General features: G+C 37.7%; 1 protein-coding gene across 1 annotated transcript in view; it reads left to right on the forward strand.

Moving 5' to 3' along the window:
* The window catches only part of SEPSECS (Sep (O-phosphoserine) tRNA:Sec (selenocysteine) tRNA synthase), a 36,285-nt gene extending 20,831 nt beyond the window's left edge, over nucleotides 1-15,454 (forward strand). Inside the window, exons 9-11 of the mRNA XM_081083162.1 lie at nucleotides 11,045-11,138; nucleotides 12,820-12,910; nucleotides 14,257-15,454. Of these exons, the coding sequence (XP_080939288.1) occupies nucleotides 11,045-11,138; nucleotides 12,820-12,910; nucleotides 14,257-14,560 (489 nt within the window). The 3' untranslated portion in view covers nucleotides 14,561-15,454. The remainder of the gene's footprint in view (nucleotides 1-11,044; nucleotides 11,139-12,819; nucleotides 12,911-14,256) is intronic.
* Nucleotides 15,455-19,165: the final 3,711 nt, after the last annotated feature.

Consider the following 19,165-nt stretch of genomic DNA (forward strand, 5'->3'; position numbering starts at 1 on the left):
ATTGGTTATATTGACTTTGAAAAGAAAAGTGACATTTGTGCTTGAAAACTGGGCTTTGTCTTTAACACTAAAAATTAGCTTAATTCAGGACAGCTCCAAACTGTAGACAAAGACAGTATTGGCAGGGTGAGTCAGACTAAGATGATTCATTCATTTCTCTTCTGGGAGGAGGCCCCTGGTGCAATGTTTGTGTCTGAATAACTTTTTAGTACTTAGTAGTAATTATAGCACCTTGGATTTTCTAATAATACTTTACATATTTTAAAATATTTTTATTATCAGATAGATCCTCTCAACAGCTTTATGAATATGGATAAGTTATAAAGCTTTTGTACCCTATTTTACCCTAGTTCCCCTACCCCATTTATTCAGTCTATAGGAAAGTAATTATTTACTTGTGAGGATATCTCTTAAATTTACATGAATAAGAAAAGATGCTAAGTATCATTAGTCATTAGGGAAATGCAAATTAAACCCACAGTGAGATACCACTACATACACACCTATTAAAAGGGCTACTATAAAAAAAACAGCTACCTGACACTTTAAATCTTGGCTGAGATCCTAAGCAAGTAGAACTCAGACATTGCTGATGGTACAGCAACTTTGGAAAACACTTTGGCAGTTTCTTATAAAGTTAAACATTCACTTACCATGTAAACTAACCATCCTACCTCTTACTACTTAAGAGAAATGAGAATTTATGCCTGTACAAAAATCTAGACATCAGTGTTTATAATGATTTTATTCTTAATTGCCAAAACCTGGAAATAACTCAAATGTCCATCATCTGGTGTAGAAACAAATTGTGGTACATACATACACAGCAATAAAAAGGAACAGACTTACTAATATATTCAACAGCATAATGATTCTCAAATGCACTATGCTACATGAAATAAATCAAACTCAAAAGTTCTACGTTTTTTAAAAACTTTTTTAAACTTTTTTTTTAAGTTCTCCATATTTTTTATATGGTTTCATTTATATGCTATGCTGGAAAAGGCAAAAAATATCAGGACAGAAAAAAGATGAATGGTTGCCAGTGACTTGGGTTGGGGGAGGGAACTATTGTGATAAATTGTGGAAGTAGTTTAATGACTGTTAATATGTTTTTCAAAATTAATAGAAGTGGACACCTGAAAAGTGGACATTTGAAATTTTACTGTATGTAAATCATGCCTTGATAAACCTGAGGAAAAAAATTTAAGTGATTAGAATAGAACTTCAGTTTGATAAACTCTCATAAAGTAATCATCATGGCCATAGATTGTAGTAGCCAAGAGAAGACCTCAAAATCTTCTAGGAACCTTCTTCAAAGGACAGATGAAGCTTTTGTTTGTACGTGAGGTAAACTGTCACCTCAAAGTTTAGTTGTATCAGATACCAGTGGGTCTTAGCTCTTTCCTAACTAGTTGTTTCTCTATGAAAAAGGTACTTGAATTTGCAGATTTTATTTTCTTGTTTGTGAAAGAATCAACTATCTCAGACCACTTCTGGTTTTAAAAAACTGTAAATATATATTTTTTTTATTGCTTAAAGTATTACAAAGGGTATTACATATGTGTCCTTTTTTTCCCCCCGCCCTTGACAATCCCCTAGACTCCCCTGTCCCCCAGTGTCTTATGTCCATTGGTTATGCTTATATGCATGCATACAGGTCCTTTGGTTGATCTCTTACCCCCCTCCCTCCTGCCCCCCAACCCTCCCCGGCCTTCCCGCTGCAGTTTGACAATCTGTTTGAGGCAGCTCTGCCTCTGTATCTATTATTGTTCAAAAGTTTATAATGGTCTCTATTATCCATGAATGAGTGAGATCATGTGGTATTTTTCCTTCATTGACTGGCTTATTTCACCTAGCATAATGCTCTCCAGTTCCATCCATGACGTTGCAAATGGTAAGAGTTCCTTCCTTTTTACAGCAGCATAGTATTCCATCGTGTAGATGTACCACAGTTTTCTAATCCATTCATCTACTGATGGGCACTTAGGCTGTTTCCAGATCTTAGCTACGGTGAATTGTGCTGCTATGAACATAGGGGTGCATATATCCTTTCTGATTGGTGTTTCTGGTTTCTTGGGATATATTCCTAGAAGTGGGATCACAGGGTCAAATGCGAGTTCCATTTTCAAAAACTGTAAATATTTCTTTTTTTTTTTTTTTTTTTTTAATTAAATCTTTATTGTTCAAATTATTACATTTGTTCCTCTTTTTTCCCCCCATAACTCCCCTCCTCCCAGTTCCCGCCCCACCCTCCGCCCTCACTCCCCACCCACTGTCCTCATCCATAGGTGCACGATTTTTGTCCAGTCTCTTCCCGCATCTCCCACACCCCTTTCCCCCCCAAGAATAGTCAGTCCATTCCCTTTCTATGTCCCTCATTCTATTATAATCACCAGTTCATTCTGTTCATCGGATTATTTATTCACTTGATTCTTAGATTCACTTGTTGATAGATGCATATTTGTTGTTCATAATTTGTATCTTTACCTTTTTCTTCCTCTTCCTCTTCTTAAAGGATACCTTTCAGCATTTCATATAATCCTGATTTGGTGGTGATGAACTCCTTTAGCTTTTCCTTATCTGTGAAGCTCTTTATCTGACCTTCAATTCTGAATGATAGCTTTGCTGGATAAAGTAATCTTGGTTGTAGGTTCTTGGTATTCATCACTTTGAATATTTCTTGCCACTCCCTTCTGGCCTGCAAAGTTTCTGTTGAGAAATCAGCTGACAGTCGTATGGGTATTCCCTTGTAGGTAACTGAGTTTCTTTCTCTTGCTGTTTTTAAGATTCTCTCTTTATCTTTTGCTCTTGGCATTTTAATTATGATGTGTCTTGGTGTGGTCCTCTTTGGATTCCTTTTGTTTGGGGTTCTCCGCGCTTCTTGGACCTGTAAGTCCATTTCTTTCACCAGGTGAGGGAAGTTTTCCGTCATTATTTCTTCAAATAGGTTTTTAATATCTTGCTCTCTCCCATCTTCTGGCACCCCTATAATTCTGATGTTGGTACGCCTGAAGCTGTCCCAGAGGCTCCTTACACTATCCTCGCATTTTTGGATTCTTTTTTCATTTTGCTTTTCCGGTTGGGTGTTTTTTGCTTCCTCGCATTTCAAATCATTGACTTGATTCTTGCGCTCCTCTGTTCTGCTGTCGGGAGTCTGTATAATATTCTTTATTTCAGTCAGTGTATGCTTAATTTCTAGTTGATTCCCCAATATAACATCGAGGGTCTCATTAGTTTTCTTGTAGATCTCATTAAGTTTATCGGCGGCTTCTAAACAGTTCTTGAGAGACCTTAAAAGTGTGGTTCTGAACTCTAGATCTTCCATTGACAATTTTGTCCTGTTTCTTTGTCTCCGCATTTTGTTATGCTTCCTTGGTGCACCCCCTAGTGGTCTTTGTGCGCAGTCTTATAGTTAAATCTTGTAGCTAATTCCAGGGAGGGTTTGACCTCCAGGCCAAGTGGCTATGAGAATCAGCTGTGTCAGCAGTGAGAGAACTTCTGTCCTCTAGGGAGGTGCTAATCTAGCCTTTGCCTGAGGCTATCCGGCAAATGCCTTTGTGCAGGGCTTGGGCGGAGCGGGTCGCACAGTATCAATAGGGTGGGCCGGAGAGAGCAGTGATGGCGGCTCTCAGTCCTGTCCCCAGGGGCTCTGCCTCTCTGAGTCTCAGCACCCGCTGCAAAGCTCGGAGAGAAAGCTGCACTCGCTCTGACCGAAGCCAGGCAGTCCCTCTTCTCCCGTTTGAGTCTGGGTCCCTAAAGACTCGCCCGGATCTGGAGCTCAGAGTCTGCGACTCCCTCCCGATTGAAAACGCCAACCGCGCCCTCCGCCGCCAGCCCGCTCCGCGCGCGCACTCCGCACCTCAGAATTTGACTTCAGCGCTGCGCCTCCTCTGAGTGTCCGTATGCGTTTCTCTTTCCTCCTAGTTGTAGGACTTCCATTCAGCCAGCGTTCCAGTGGTTTTGGGTGATGTCCGTTCTGTCTTTTAGTTTCACTTTTGAAGTAGTTGTTCAAAGCAGCAAACTCCGGCGTTAACCTATGCCGCCATCTTGGTTCTCTGTAAATATTTCTTAAAATAAAATAGTTGTTTCCTGGGCCATGACATTATAATCATGGTAATTGGCCTGTAATTTAATAATCGAGTACAAGTCACATTGGTAATTTGTAAGTCAAACATTTTGTAAGGCTGAAAAATTTAAGATGATGGTCTCTTCAATTTCATGCTACCTCATCCATTTCTACCTCTGTCAGATGGCAAGCGGCAGCTCTCTTGTAACACCCAGAACTTTGTTCTTTTCTTTTTAAAAAAATATATTTTATTGATTTTTCACAGAGAGGAAGGGAGAGGGATAGAGAGTTAGAAACATTGATAAGAGAAACATCCATCAGCTGCCTACTGGGTATGTGCCCACAACCAAGGTACATGCCCTTGGCTGGAATCGAACCTGGGACCCTTCAGTCCACAGGCTGACACTCTATCCACTGAGCCAAACCAGTTAGGGCTGTTCTGTTCTTTTTAACTAGATAGAGTAGAGTGGAATAAACAGGGACAGAATAAGGATAGGATTGTAGCTATTGGGTATTAGTATGAGTCTATAGGAGTCCTGCTAGGTAATGTTTGTTATTTTAACGTGAAACCTCTTTTAGGCTAAGGGAAAAGTAGGTGGATGGGGAAAACATTTTTATGAATGTATGCTGTATTCCAGAAACTCTGCTAGGTTTATTATATTCATTATTTCATATTACTCAGACTAAGTTTCTGAGGTAGGCATTATTCCCATTTTACAAATGGAATTGAGGCTCAGAAAAGTTAAGTACTTGCTCAGGGACCACATGTAAGTGCCAGAACTGCCACTGAAACTCAGGTTAGTGTGGTGCTACCGTCTCTACTTTCTATCTGACCACTCTGCTCTTACTGCTTCCAGTATCAGGGGAGTGTTTGCCTGCTCTGTACTAGGCACTTGAGCCATAAAAATGATGATCTTGTGACTGCCCCATTCTTATCTAGTGGAGGTATGTAAAACTCCAAACGCTCTGTTCGGTGTTAATTGGTTTTATTTAAAATTTTTAAATAGAGACTTAGAATACAGTTTATCTGCAGTGGTAGACTTCAAGTATTAGAATGCTCATTTGAGAACTCTGTCACTGTAAGTAAATAAAATTGTTCTTTTACAACTTCATTCAACAGGCAAGTCTTTTCATTGAAAAATGTCGATGTCCTCCATAAACCATAATTGCATATATGTAGCATAAATATTGTTTTTTTATTGGATTTGTTGCAGAAGTAAGAGCCTCTATTGTTTAAATGGACTTGCTTTTGAACTGTGAAAATTTAATCGTGATAGTTTATTGGTTCAGCTCTGGAGAAGCTGAGGCAAAGCTATTTTGTTCCAGCCAGAGCTATTTATATACCATCACTGAGAGCTCCTTTTTATATTATTGGTGTTATTGCGTACTAAAAAAAGGAGTGTTAAAAGAGAACTTGGAATTTTTTTATTCTGTGCCCTTATTCACCAGAATGATATTTTTAGAGGTTATTTCATCTAGTATATCTTTTCAGATAAGGCTTTATCTTTCTCACAGTAGAGGCAGACAAGAACTCAGCTTGAAGCCATTCCTTCTCAAGCTGTCTCTTTTGAAGGGTGAAAGGATCAGAGGAAGTGGAACTATGTGTGTGAATTGAGCCTCTTTTGCCCTCAGCCCCTTCTGGATCAACATACTGCTTCATTGACGGGAGAAATGACCAGGAATTTAACTGAAACAGCCTTTAAGGAAAGAGGTTAAATTTAAGAGACTGTTTCTTTGAGTTTCTCTAAGCAAACAGAAAGATCAGTCTTAGAAGTTTATCCTCCTCTGTTTTGCTGGAGAAGACCATTATTCTGCTTAGCTTTCCTTTTAGAAGAGTGCTTTGTTGACAGGTCAGGCAGGTAATCATGGTTGCAAATATCTGCTGAATTAGACAAGTGCAGAAGAGGATGGCAGCGAATGTCTGCTCCAGGGGCTGGAATTTGTAGTTGATACTTGGAGGACAAACTGCATTATAAAAGAACATCAGACATCTAGGCCAAACAATGTTCTGTAGCAAAGCTGGGTTTGGAAACATTAGAAGATCTGCAGCCCTAAACGTGGAGTAGTTGAATCTCAACAAAAGCATGAGATTTCAGGCCTGTACGTGGGGCCACAACAGAAGAGTTTGAAAGCTGTACTTTAGCCTGGGATGCAAAGACTGCTGAGTGTGTCTGGGGCCTTTAATTTGGCCACAATCATAGAGTGCAGCACATTGCATTTGTACTGTTATCTTCAAATATGGACATCTTTGCAGCCGGTTTTCCATCCATCCTTTCATGTTATCAATGAAAGATTAGACTATTTGTTACGTTTTCCTTTTGATGTATTACCCACCTTGTGAGGCATACTGTAGTAATATGCAAAGTTCTATTTATATCTTAAGCTGAACATGAAACAGTATGTTTTAAAAAACATGATTACATAAGACCTTTTTCATTAAAACAGTGAATTATGCACAACTTTGGGTTATGGGGAGGGGTAGGCTGAATGTTGGGCTTCATGACTGCAAATCAATTTACAAAAGGCCATAGGAAAGGTAGCGCTTAGTATAATTCAACTTCTCCTCCATTAACATCTTGAACTATGGTGTAAAGTTTTGTATTTTTATTCTGAAAATATAGCTGACATTAGCATTCAGGTATACAGCTCAGTTTATCTGTAGTGAAGAGTCTTTTAAAATTAAGTTAAATACAGCAAAAATGACATAGAAAATCAATAATATTTCATTTCTTTTAAGTACAATCTCTCTATATATATTTGCTTGGGTGCTAATAAATTTCTCCCTTTACAGAAGTATTTTATAATAAATGTCAGCTATAGATTTAACTGTAGCAAAAAAAAGCCAAGCAGGTTCTGTAGTGCCTTTAATATATCAGGTAAAAAACTGCTTAGCTAAGTATTAGTGTAGGAAATAATGGTACAGTCTCCTAAACGATCTATTTTAAAAGTAGTGATATTAATGGGAGAACATTTAGGACCTTAATATGTGGAATATTGTAGGATTCAGTATATCGTGCTTTCAGATAATTTAAGCCTCTTTGCTTATTGGATTACCTCTCATAACCCTTTACACAGAGTAGAGATACTATAAATACTTGCAGATGGATGTGAACTTGATGCATAAATATTTTCTTTTTTTTTCCTGATTACTCCCATAGTAGTGATATGAGATTTAGTTACCTTAGTATTATGCTTACTGTTTAAAGATTTTTATCCTAATGTTAGCTGCAGTTAAAACTGAATTCTAGTGGTATTAGCAAGTGATTGATAGAACTAATTTAGTTAAAACTGATGTGTCAAAGTATTTGTTAAAGTATTTTCCCAATTGAACATTGGGAAAAATCTCAGTTTTTTAATTGACATGTATGCAGTAATAAGTTTAAAAGCACCACTAGGGGTGTTACTAAGGAAACATTTCTCTTTTTAGAAGTAGCTAAGTACAAATTAAGTACAGTTGAACAATATGGGGGTTAGGGGTGCCAACACCCTGTGCAGTTCAAAACCCACGTATAACTTTTGATTCCTCTAAAACTTACCTACAGTGGCCGTTGGTTTCTGGGGGGATTGGTTCTAGGATCCCTCCCCTCATATAAAAATCTGCAGATGCCCACGTCCCTCCTATATAAAAGGGCGTAGAGCAATGTATACAGTAGGCCCTCCCTATCCACAGATTCCAAACCATGGATCGAAATACTTTTTTCTACTTGTGGTTGGTTTAATCGTGGATGTGAACTTGCGATACAGAGGGCTGACTGTATTTATTGAAAACAGTTTGCATGTATGTGGCTTTGTACAGTTCAAATCTGTGTCGTTCAGGGTCAGTTGTGTCTATAAGTGTGACCACATTGGTTATTACTGTGGCAGCCATACTAGGTAGAATAATATTTCAAATTGGTCTTCAATTCTAAAATGTGTTGTTGTTTTCTTGTTTCTATTGGAGGGGGGCAACGTAGGAGTCTGTGAAAGGTATTTCTGGACTGTCAGATTTATTTCTGCTCAGAGGTCGGTTTATAAGAATAAGAGAGACAGGTGCAGATTAAGACATTGGCTTGTAATAGAGATGAAAAAATCAGTATCTAAATTAAACCGTGACTTTTTTAACACGGTGTGCTGAAAGATTATGAATTGTTTCAGTTGCTGGAAAACTCTTAACTTCTTTATTCTCTTTTGTTGTTTCACCTTCTGAAGTGAATATTGAAACTAGTTTAAGAAGGAGGGATCAGAAATGTTTATATGTCTAAGGAAAGATACCGACCGCGAGTGGGTGATGGCCAGAGGGAAGGGCTCTGGTGAGGGCTGGGTGGAAGTGGGTAAAGGGGGGAAGGGAATGAAAACATCTGTGATAGTGTCAACAGTAAAAATTAAGTTAAAAAAAAGATACCTACCACAACTTTTTTTTTCTGTTTCTTGCCGGGAGCCGGTCCATGCTTGCTGTTTCAAAGGACCTGGCATATATGGCATACTGTTCTTAATATGTTTGCTCACCTTCTTGGCACTATGTGTTTTAACCAAGGTCTCTGAGAAAGGTTGTTTCCCCAGGTAGGGATTTTCCCCTGAAGTTAGGGAGGGAATAAAACCTCTTAACTAAGTGCCAGGTGGGAAATTAATCACTTTAACTACGAACAATCATGCTTAAGCTACATAATCTTTACTCCCTGGAATGGAGATAAGAAACGCCCTAACCTTTGAAATAGAGATTGATAGGATTGGAATCAACTGGTATAAATACAGATGTAAGAAGACAGAACCTAGACAGAACCTACAGACAGAAGAACTTCGCTGGAGAGAACATGGCAAAAGATCCTGGACTGAACCTGACTACAGAAATTGGCAAGAGAACCTGACTAGAACCTGGTGACTGAACCTGGCTGGAGAACCTGGACAGAACCTGGCTGGAGAACCTAGTGAGGGAACATGGCTACAGAACCTGGCTGGAGAACCTAGCAAGAGAACATGGACACAGAACCTGGCTGGAGATCCTAAGCAGAACCTCTCTGGAGATCCTAACCAGAACTTGGCTGGAGATCCTGGCTGGAGATCCTGGCTAGGCTGCTGATCAACTGAACGCTGTCTCCGTGTCCCTCCTTCTTCGCCGACTCCGTCCACACCTTTGGGGACCCCTGGACCTGCTGGGGTTGGACCCCGGCAGTTTCTGGTGATAACATTTGTCTCCTTAAATATTTCTCTACATGCTCAATAGATATGACAAATGTGGATGTTAACTTTTTAAATATAAAAATATCAATTTCTTTTAGTGATCTAAGATCTCGTATTTCTGACATGCTGAGATTGATCTTATACCCTAAAAATTCAAGAACAACAATTAGCTAAAAAAAACTTCAGGTCAGCATATAAAATATATTGTGTCAACATTGTTTTGTGGTCTTCAGTAGGTTCATTAATAATTTATAAACTTGGTAGAAATTTTTCTCTTCTCTTAATCTTTACCTAACAAAGGTTGGAGTTAGTCATCTATGTGCTTTAGACATGAAAAAGCTATTCTGAGTCCCAGTGTGGGATCAGACTCTGCAACCCTTACCTTACAGTTCGGAAGCAGCTTTTGTGACCTTGGAAATTAGAGAAGCACAATTTCCTGCCGTCTCCACATCAGGGTACTTTGTTGGCCCTGGGCTCTTAGGTGTATAGACTTTATAGGTTTTGACTTTGGCTGGAGGAGGTCAGTGCAAATGGGTTGTTCAGGGGCAGAATTTTGCGGACAGATTTTCATTTCAAAACTTTGGAAAGGGCTTACTAGGAGAAAAAGTATAATTTTAGGTCACACAGTTGCCAATTTAATATTTATATGTAGCTTGGTTGAACTCCCACTTCTTATATGTGCACATGAAATTTTGTACTTATAAAAATATTTTTCCTTTATTTTCTACTATTAGCTGTGCATTGTTCTCTAGAGTAGGATCATGAATACAATATTTAGTTTTTAGTTGCTCTTTTTTAATTGAGTTTAGAGAATTGTTAATATTAAGTTTATATGATTTAAAAGAAATGCATTTTTAAAGTACCTCTTCCTAAATTACTTTCATTCTAAAAGCTTGGCACATTTTTCTTGGTGTTGAGGAAACAGTGGTGAAGAAGTCAGAGTCCTTCCTTTCAGGGAGTTTTTCCATTCTAGTAAATTGTCATAAGCAGTATTCATTTAAGCAAATAAATGAGATAATTTCAGGTTGTGATGAGTATAATACACCAAAATAAGTAATGATGTTGGAATGAGATTGAGAGTTGAGAATGGACAGTCTTCGAGCAACTTTAATGGGGAAGTAATAAAGGAATGTCTCCTTAGTCTGTGTCAAAAGGGACCACTCACAGAATGACTGGAGAAGAGCTCTGAGTCCAGGGGAAGCAGGCATGAAGGTTCTGACACTAGAATGAGTTTGGCCTGTTCAGCTGTTGGAAAGGAGGCCGATGTGGCTGGCACTGTAGTAAGTTGCTGAGTTGTGCTTGTTGGCTGAGCCAGATTGTTCAGGGCCTTATGGGTGAAGAGTTTGTATTTTTATCCTTATAGGAGGTAGTCATTGGGAGGGACATGGCCTGATTTATGCTTTTAAAAGACCATTCTGTGTGTAGAACAGATTGTTGAGGAGCTGGAAGGGCGGCAGGGAAATCATTTAGAATGTATTGTTGTGGTCCAGGGCAGAGATCGACAGCTACTTGGACTAGAGCAGGAGCCCTGGAGGTTCTGAAAAGAGGATGAATTTGTGACGGATACATGATAGCCCCAAAGCAGGAAATGTGCTGGTTCATCGCCTTCTTTACCTAAATCCTGTGGTTTCTGATAATTGTGGCAGCTTTGAATCTCACGATAGTGCAGCAAAGTAAAGAATTGCTCCTGGGGCACATGAATGAGTTTAATTTAATTTATGTCACAGACTTGACACCAGTCAGATTTTGTCTTATTAAATTTGGCAGGTTTCAATACATACTTATTTGATTTTCAAGTGTAACATTTTCTTATTGCAGGAAATGTTTTCATATTTGTCTATCCAACTGAAGAAGCTGGCCGAAGCCTACGATGAAAGACTGCTGCATACACCTCACAACCCCATATCTTTAGGTAATTTTTTTCCTTTAAAAGGAAAATAAAAAAATAAAAAGTAAAATAAAAGGAAAATCAGCACTTCTGAACCATCCCCAGCAGGAAGCTGGTATTTCTAGATGAGTATGAATTCCTTCTGGTTACAATGATATTTCTAAATTTATTATAGTATTAATTTGTAAATTGAAAAGGTTTAGTTAGCCTTTGGAAATGCTTTAATGTATTTCTAAGATTAAAAAAAAACTATATTCTGAAAGAATCCAAATCAACATTAAATATTATAGTAAATAGACAGAAAATAATACTTTAACTCCTGCTTCTAATGAAAATCATTTGGTTGCTAGTAAGAACTCGATATAAATATTGAAAATTTCTGTCAGTTAACAAACACCATAATATTAGAAGTTAAAGCTATTCTTATGTTGATTTTAATGCTATTATTGTTTGTTTTCTTGAGCATCTCTGTGTTAGCGAATTCTACATTTATGATAATTTTCTTTGTGTAGGGGCTATGATTTTTGTCATGTAGACAAGAACTGCTGAATAGCATAATATGAATGTTGACTTTTATGCATTTAAGTAACTTGTAAGCTTCATTATATTCCTTTTACTTTGTGAATATGTGCAGTGTAATATGCTTCATATTTCAGGTATATCTGAGGAAAGTTTGTAAATAGTCATTTGTCACTTAAACCTTTTTCAGGAATGGCTTCCATGGAGAACTATTTGGCCCAGCCAGTCCTTTGTTGGTTTATAATTTATGTAGATGCTATAGAAGGTGATGTGGTATAATTTGAATCCCAATTCTGCCATGTACTAGCTCCTAACTTCCTTTCCCCATCTATAAAATAGAGATAATAATCCTCACGTGCAAAATTATTAAAGAATGGTTGAGATTATATTTATAAACTACCTAGTATAGTAAGTCCATCCTTAGGAAATGTTACCTAGTATCAGTGATTGGTGGTATGAACAGAGTACAGTTTACTCACATAATCTCATAATTTTCATTTTCATTTGCAGAAGTTAATCTTATTTAATATTTTATATGTGCTGAAATATATCCCACTTTCTCATTTTACAAGTTCTTAAAACATGGTTGAATTTGACTAAACTGCCATATTGATCATGTCATAGTTTCATCTGTTTAATTGGAAAATTCACTCTTTAGAGAAGTGATACAGAAATTCTGAGTATGTTAATTTATATTAATGTGTGTTTGTCTGATATGCAAGCAAATCCTTACTATAATTTATTAAGTGCATACCAGTCATGCCACTTGACAATGAATACAAAGTAATGTCTTTGTGAAATAAACTAGTTACAAAGACAAATACTGAGTGATTTCATTTATATGAGGTACTTGGAGCAGTTAAAGTCATAGAGACAGGAAGTATAATGGTGGTTGCAGCGGCTCAGGGAAGAGAGAATTGGGAGTTATTTTATAATAGGTATACAGTTTCAGTTTTACAAAATTTTAAGAATTATAGGGATGGATGGATGGATGGATGGTGGTTGCACAACAATGTGAATGTATTTAACAATACTGAACATACCCTAAAAATGGCTAACATGGTAAATTTCATGTTATGTGTATTTTAACACACACAAAAGTAATGTCTTCATTATTAAGTGTTGTTTTTTGAGTGATTTTTTGCTGGTGAACCAAGGCTCACTGTGGTGCTTTTTTCTTTTTCAGCTATGACACTTAAGACACTAGATGAGCACCGTGACAAAGCTGTCACTCAGCTTGGCTCAATGCTTTTTACCAGACAGGTTTCTGGAGCCAGGTAATTATGCTTAAAAGCTTGCATTGATTTGGCTTTTTAAATTATTTGACTAATAAAGTACCTTTCTTTAACAACAGTCCCCTAAGTATATGCTGAACTACCCCTAAGAATTCATCGTGGAATAAATATTGAGGTCGAGAATCTATAAGTCTATTATATGCCCACCTGTGGACTGCCTACACTTCAAATAGACACAGATATGAATCTTGTTTATTTTAATAGACATACAGAAACAAAAGTTCATTACCTCTCTATGTTTGTCTTTATTTTTTTTTTGTTAGATAATCTACAGTGATGTCATTTAACGGTATTAGAAATGTCATTTTCATTACTAAATTTAAGTGAAAGTGTTTTTAAGGAAAAGCCCATGTCCTAAACTAAAAAGGTTATGCAATTCTTGTCTAAGTACTGTCTTTGAAAAATGTACATTTTGCTCCTTTATGTACCTGGTTTAAAAATTAATTTCATTTTTAATTTGATGATGTCAAAGAAGAATGACTTGAAAAGAAATACCTTGTTGTAAGTATTCCTATTTACATTCTTCTATTACTTTCCTCTGACTACCAGCGGTTAGAGATTTCACATCAAAGGACAACTTTTTTAAATAAAAAAAATCTTAGATTAATTCAGCTTTTACCTTGATATAACACAGCATAGTTGGATATTTCTAAAATGGTTTTCTTAGCTTTGTTTTTAGTGTTGCCACTATTTGTCTTTATGTTTAAGTTTATCTTAATTGACTTCTTTGAGAAATAAAAAAGGACTCTTAGAAATCTGCTTATGTCAAGTATGCCAATGAAATGAAGCTTAAAAAAAATGCGTGTGCCATTACTGATTGCTGACCACTGCCCCACTGTAAGCAGTTACGTAATTTTTTTCGGATTCTTGCTTTAAAACTCTTATTGCATAGCACTGATCAGATAGGTGTAATTTTAGTTTCTGATTATTTGAGGTGATACATGGCAGTTAACCAAAGTGATTTTGATGTACTAGTTCCACCATTCCATTAAAGTTTATATATATGTGAAGTCAGATTCCATATTTGCTACAAAAACAATTTTCTTTTAACTCTTTGAAGAATATGTATAGGTGTCTGCAATCCCTAGAGTTTGTACCTCTTTAATAGGAGATAAGTAAATATTAATCACTTTTCCATGTAAAATTGAGTGTGTTGTATACTGTTTAGTTTAAGGCTGACAGTCTTTCTTCATAAACCATGATTTATGGCTGTTTATAAACTTCTTAAGAAGTAGGTGTAAGGCTTAGTAACATAGCTATCTTTTGTTTGTGGGTGATACTCTAATACCACCAGACATATCAAATTGGTAAATTTTTTTTTATTTTAGAGTTGTGCCTCTCGGGGCTGTGCAAACTGTGAGTGGCTACACTTTCCTAGGCTTCATGTCACATACAAATGATTATCCTTGTGCCTACCTCAATGCTGCGTCAGCCATCGGAATGAAGACACAGGATGTGGACTTGTTCATAAAGAGACTGGACAAGTGTTTCAAGATAGTAAGAAAAGAACAAAATAGAGAGAGTGATGGATCTGGAGTTGACAATGACAAAACTGAAGATGTGGTTTTTGAAGAAATGGGTTTAAAACTAGAGAATGTATCTCTTGACAAGTTTGAGGATTCTTCTTCATGACATGTGAAGGGTTTCTTTTTGATAATTTGAAAGAAATGATGAGGTGACAGTATAAGCAAGCAGTTTAAAGACAAATCTTGAAATTTTTGAATTGAGAATGTCATGGAGAATGTTTGGTCAAGGAATAGAATATGGCCTGATTTAGCCATTGACGATTGTTACATTTTTTATTCTTAGATAGCCTCAAGCATTATGATCCTTAATGGATTATAATACACAATTAGCATTTTTCTAATTGTGAAAATATTTGTCAGTTAAGCATTATGATTCAGATAATTTTTACTAATATAAGAGCAGTAAAATTACCACAATACTTTTTGAAATGTGTAGACTGTTTCTTCCTAACTATTCTCTACCATTCACAAATTACTTTTGTTTCTGATCACACAGAATTTAGAAAGATCTCTAATGCTACTAATTTCTAGATGTTTGTGGATGTATGCAAGTCACAGTGTGCCTGTAAAATGGACACTTCCCAGAGAAGCGTAGTCAAGGGGTAAGCTTTAATTTTCTCTCAACAGCACTGGTTCTCAATTGGGGATGAGTTGCTTATATACAAGCAAATATCTGGGACATTTTTGCTTATATCTGGGATATTTTTGGTTGTTACGACTGGTGGGATGCTATTGACATCTAACATCCTATAGTGGACAAGACAACTTTCCAAAACAAAGAATTATCCAACTCCTAATCTCAGTAGTGCTGAGGTTGAGAAACACTGCTCTAAAGTAAACTAACTACTCGAGGGAAGAATTTTCCATAGCAACTTTAATTATTCAATAGTGCTTCAAAGAAGATAGCTCTAAAGTGTTATCTGTCTATATGGTATAGACTTCTGGGTAATAACCAGCGTTACCAGTTCTAAATATGTAATTATAAATTGTTTTATATGGCACTTGTGCATCTTTCCATTTGGGTAAATGAAAACTTTATTTCACTGTTTTTGCTCTAAGCAGCCTTCGAATATTGGTTAGTGTGCCCAGGTGTTGTGCACAGCCATTAGGAAGAGTGGTTAACCATGGGTATTTCTGAACATATATTGCTAGGGAAGTGAAAATGATGTAGTGTGATAAACAGGTGTATCCCTGCCACACCCGACCCTGCCCACATGTTCACTTTCTGAGTCTGAAATTCCTGACCTATTGGCTGTAACAATTATTTGTGTCATTGAAGAAATAGACTGATGTCTCCTAGTCTGAGGAATTAGTGAAGCTTCTGAATACACCAAATGGTGAAGCTGTGTTTCTAAAGTCCTGCTCTGTGATGTGTTGTTCCTAAGAGGTGCTTATGGGGATAAAAGATCTTGTGGACAAATAATTTGGGGACTTTGCAGACCTGCTTATTGGTGTAGTAAAGGTTCTAAGAATTCCTTTGAAACCACTTTGAACATATCCTTATCTGAAGACTTATTGACATCCATTGAACATACTTTTGTAAACACTGCACTAGAGAATCTGCCTTGATTTCTGGGTTGTGTTTTTCTCTCTTGATTGGCAATGTGTGTTATTAAACATGAGCTTAGACAGATACACTCTCACTAAAGTATAAGTTAGAACACTTTAGACACTGGATTGACAACCTTAGGAGTCAAGACTGTTGAGATAAAGTACTTAATTATAAATGTCATATATCTTTAGAGTTCAAATATTGTAAAGATCTGTTTTAAAAAAGAGCTTTAACAACTTATTTTAAAGGAGTAAATCCTGGATTAAAAGTTGCATCATGTTTTCTATGTGAATTTGGGACTGAATTGTAGAACCATAAGCTGAAGTGTCTGCACAGAACCTCTGGAGTCTGTGAAAGGGAACGAGGTGATGTTGCCAGTGTAAATGCTGACAGTGCACTTGTCTGTGTGTAAGCCAGAACTGCTTTACAGGCAAGTGATCAGTATTGTCATCTAAGAAAGACCAGAGCAGAGAGACTAGCAAATGTTGTTTCTTCTGCAGTGTATCGGCAGCTCTTAGGCTTCAGCTGCTGAATAGATAATCACCCTAATTGAAGATAAATTACATGAGCCCACATGTGAATGATAGATGTGTTATAACATTTCATTCCTGGTGCATAAAATCAGCTGTGCATAAAATGCAGTGTTTATTATTAGCACTTTCTTTTCAGAGGTTTTGGAATTCTAGTTCTATTCCTGCTGGTTTAAATTTGACCTTGAGATCATAGAATTCCTAAGAGTTTTTGAAGAGTTGTTGTAGGTTCTGTGTATACAGGCTTTCCTTTACCTTACCCCAGTGTTGTTTTCCTTGCTCTCTCCCATTTCCACATGTAAGTATGAAAAAGTATGTACAAAGAGTTGTTTATTTTCAATTGCTAGTACTGATTGGTAACCCTCCTCATTGGCCTTAGTTGTCCTGAAACTGGCAGGGGCCAAGGATGATGCCTTTCTGTCATTGACTAAGGTGGCCTCTCTGGTTTTGTGACCCAACTGCTCTTCCTCAGGCTGTCAGGTAGAGTTTTGGAGTTGGGTTTTTAAAGTCACTGTGCTGTGGTAGTCTGCCCAGAAAAGAAAATTGAATAACACAAAATATTCTTTAGGTCACTACACAATGTGTTCCTTGTACACACAGAAGGGAAAGGTATTTTAAATCCAACTCTCAATTTGGCTCTTATGTTCTCAGCTGATGAATTCTCACTCTGTCAGGGAATGACATGTGATACCAGCCTTAGGAACTCAGTGTTCAGCTATAAATCTTTCTAGTTAGCTTTGTGTATTAGATGAATGAAGCTATAGAATGTGAATTATTGAATACAGTTTTGGTCAACCAATAGGCACTTGATATACAGAATGGTAAATTTAAATATAAATTAAGTTTTTTCAGTGTTTTGCCCAGCATATAATGCTGCTGTGGCTCTGTGTTTTTTTTTTCTTTCTTTTTCTTTTTCTTTTTTTTTTTTCTTAAATGGTCCCAATGGTTACTAGATTACAACAGTGGTGAGATCCTATCCAGAGCCCAACTGGAAGACGGGACAACCCAACCCATGTCAGGAACATCAGATTGAACCTGTATGCGAAGTCCTTCCCCAAATAATGAAACCTGAACACCCCCAGAAGCCATGGGCAAGCAAACATCAGTCTGAGGATTCCTTCTCCTCATCTTCATTGCACTGCGGAGCATCTCTAGATAGCAGTGCAGTTGCTAGATCAGTGGAGTTAGCCTTGGAGCAACAAGAACTTGCTGGGAGAAATCAGATCTTCCAAACTGAACATGCTTGGCAACAGTTGGGTAAGACTGCAGCATTGAGTACTGACAGTGTAGCATCAACAATGGCACAGAAAATACCGTCAGTTTTTGGACATACTGAGGAGCACAAATCACCAGGCTCAAGATGCAAAGAAGACGCTTCTGACAGACCAATAAGCTTGTTATCCCTGAGTAACCTGTTACAAGATAAGTCTGGCAAGGTCCTACCAATGCAGGCTTTTCGAAGGTACAGTAGGTGATAGCTCCTTGAATCCTAGAATTAGCATGACCATAGTAGTGCTGAGCACTAGTAATAGTGGCGAGTGAAAAATCAGACAACAAATTCTCTTGGATAGCGCCACACAAATCTTCAATAACTCTCTCTGAATACCTAGCATCACCCTTTGTGTGAATAATTATCCACAAACATGGCAGAGGTCTAGAATGACCTCAGAGGGAGTGTCCTGAGAGAGAACAAGTACTTCGGATACAAACACTGCCATATATGCCTTCAGGAGTACAGACAAGTGCCATTTGGGGCTTGTGAGCAAAGACCTCATGTTATGATGAGCTTGACAAGGAGAGGGTTGGCAAAATTCTATGGTTTTCTTTACTTCAGAGATTGTTGTCCTGATTGCGCCGAGAGGCTTCAGCATTCCTAGTAAAGAGTCCAAGTCAGGCGCTTGCACCCCTTGACTGTCAACCCCGGTAATGTTTAGCCTCCTCATTAGCTGGGTGGCATCAGGACTTATCGTCACAATCCTTACAAAAAGTAACTTAGAAATGAGCCCCACCCTGAGTGATATGTCTGGTTAAGCTATAACAGGAGTCAACTTGAACTTAAATGCTAGATGGAAGGTCTCATTGACATCAAGCAGATTATAAACGGCCTTAGTGGCCCACCTGAGGGTTGGAAAAGAGTTGGTATGTAAGAGGCAACTCTGATATACCTGGCTACAGACAAGACTTTGCCTCTATATTTTTGCCCCATGTACCAAAATGACACAAATATAAGCAGTCCAGGGAGAGGGGCAATATGGCTTAGGGACAACCTCTCCAAGTGTTTAGGCAATTAACCCGAGTCAAGAAGAGTACCCAATTCTTTAACTTCTTGAGCAAATGATAAGAAGATTTCATCTGCCAGCCTATAGGACACTGCAGTTGCTGAATCGCCTTCCCGTGACGGCGTATGAGTAGTAGTCTCAGTTGGCAGTTTTGAGAAAGGAATCCCTGGATAAATAGTTCTCCAACTTAAGCTACACCCCTTCTCTAAGATCTCATGGGTATAGGAGTTGCATGACAGTGTTGGGTAGAATGCTTCTTCTGGAGCTCACGACAGTGCAGTATTGAGGCAAGGAGGTTGAAACCATGTATGAATGTTGCTTGAAAATGTACCACATGGTCACATTGCAAT

Source organism: Myotis nattereri, assembly GCF_964212035.1.
Source record: "Myotis nattereri genome assembly, chromosome: 1".
Taxonomy (NCBI): Eukaryota; Metazoa; Chordata; class Mammalia; order Chiroptera; family Vespertilionidae; genus Myotis; species Myotis nattereri.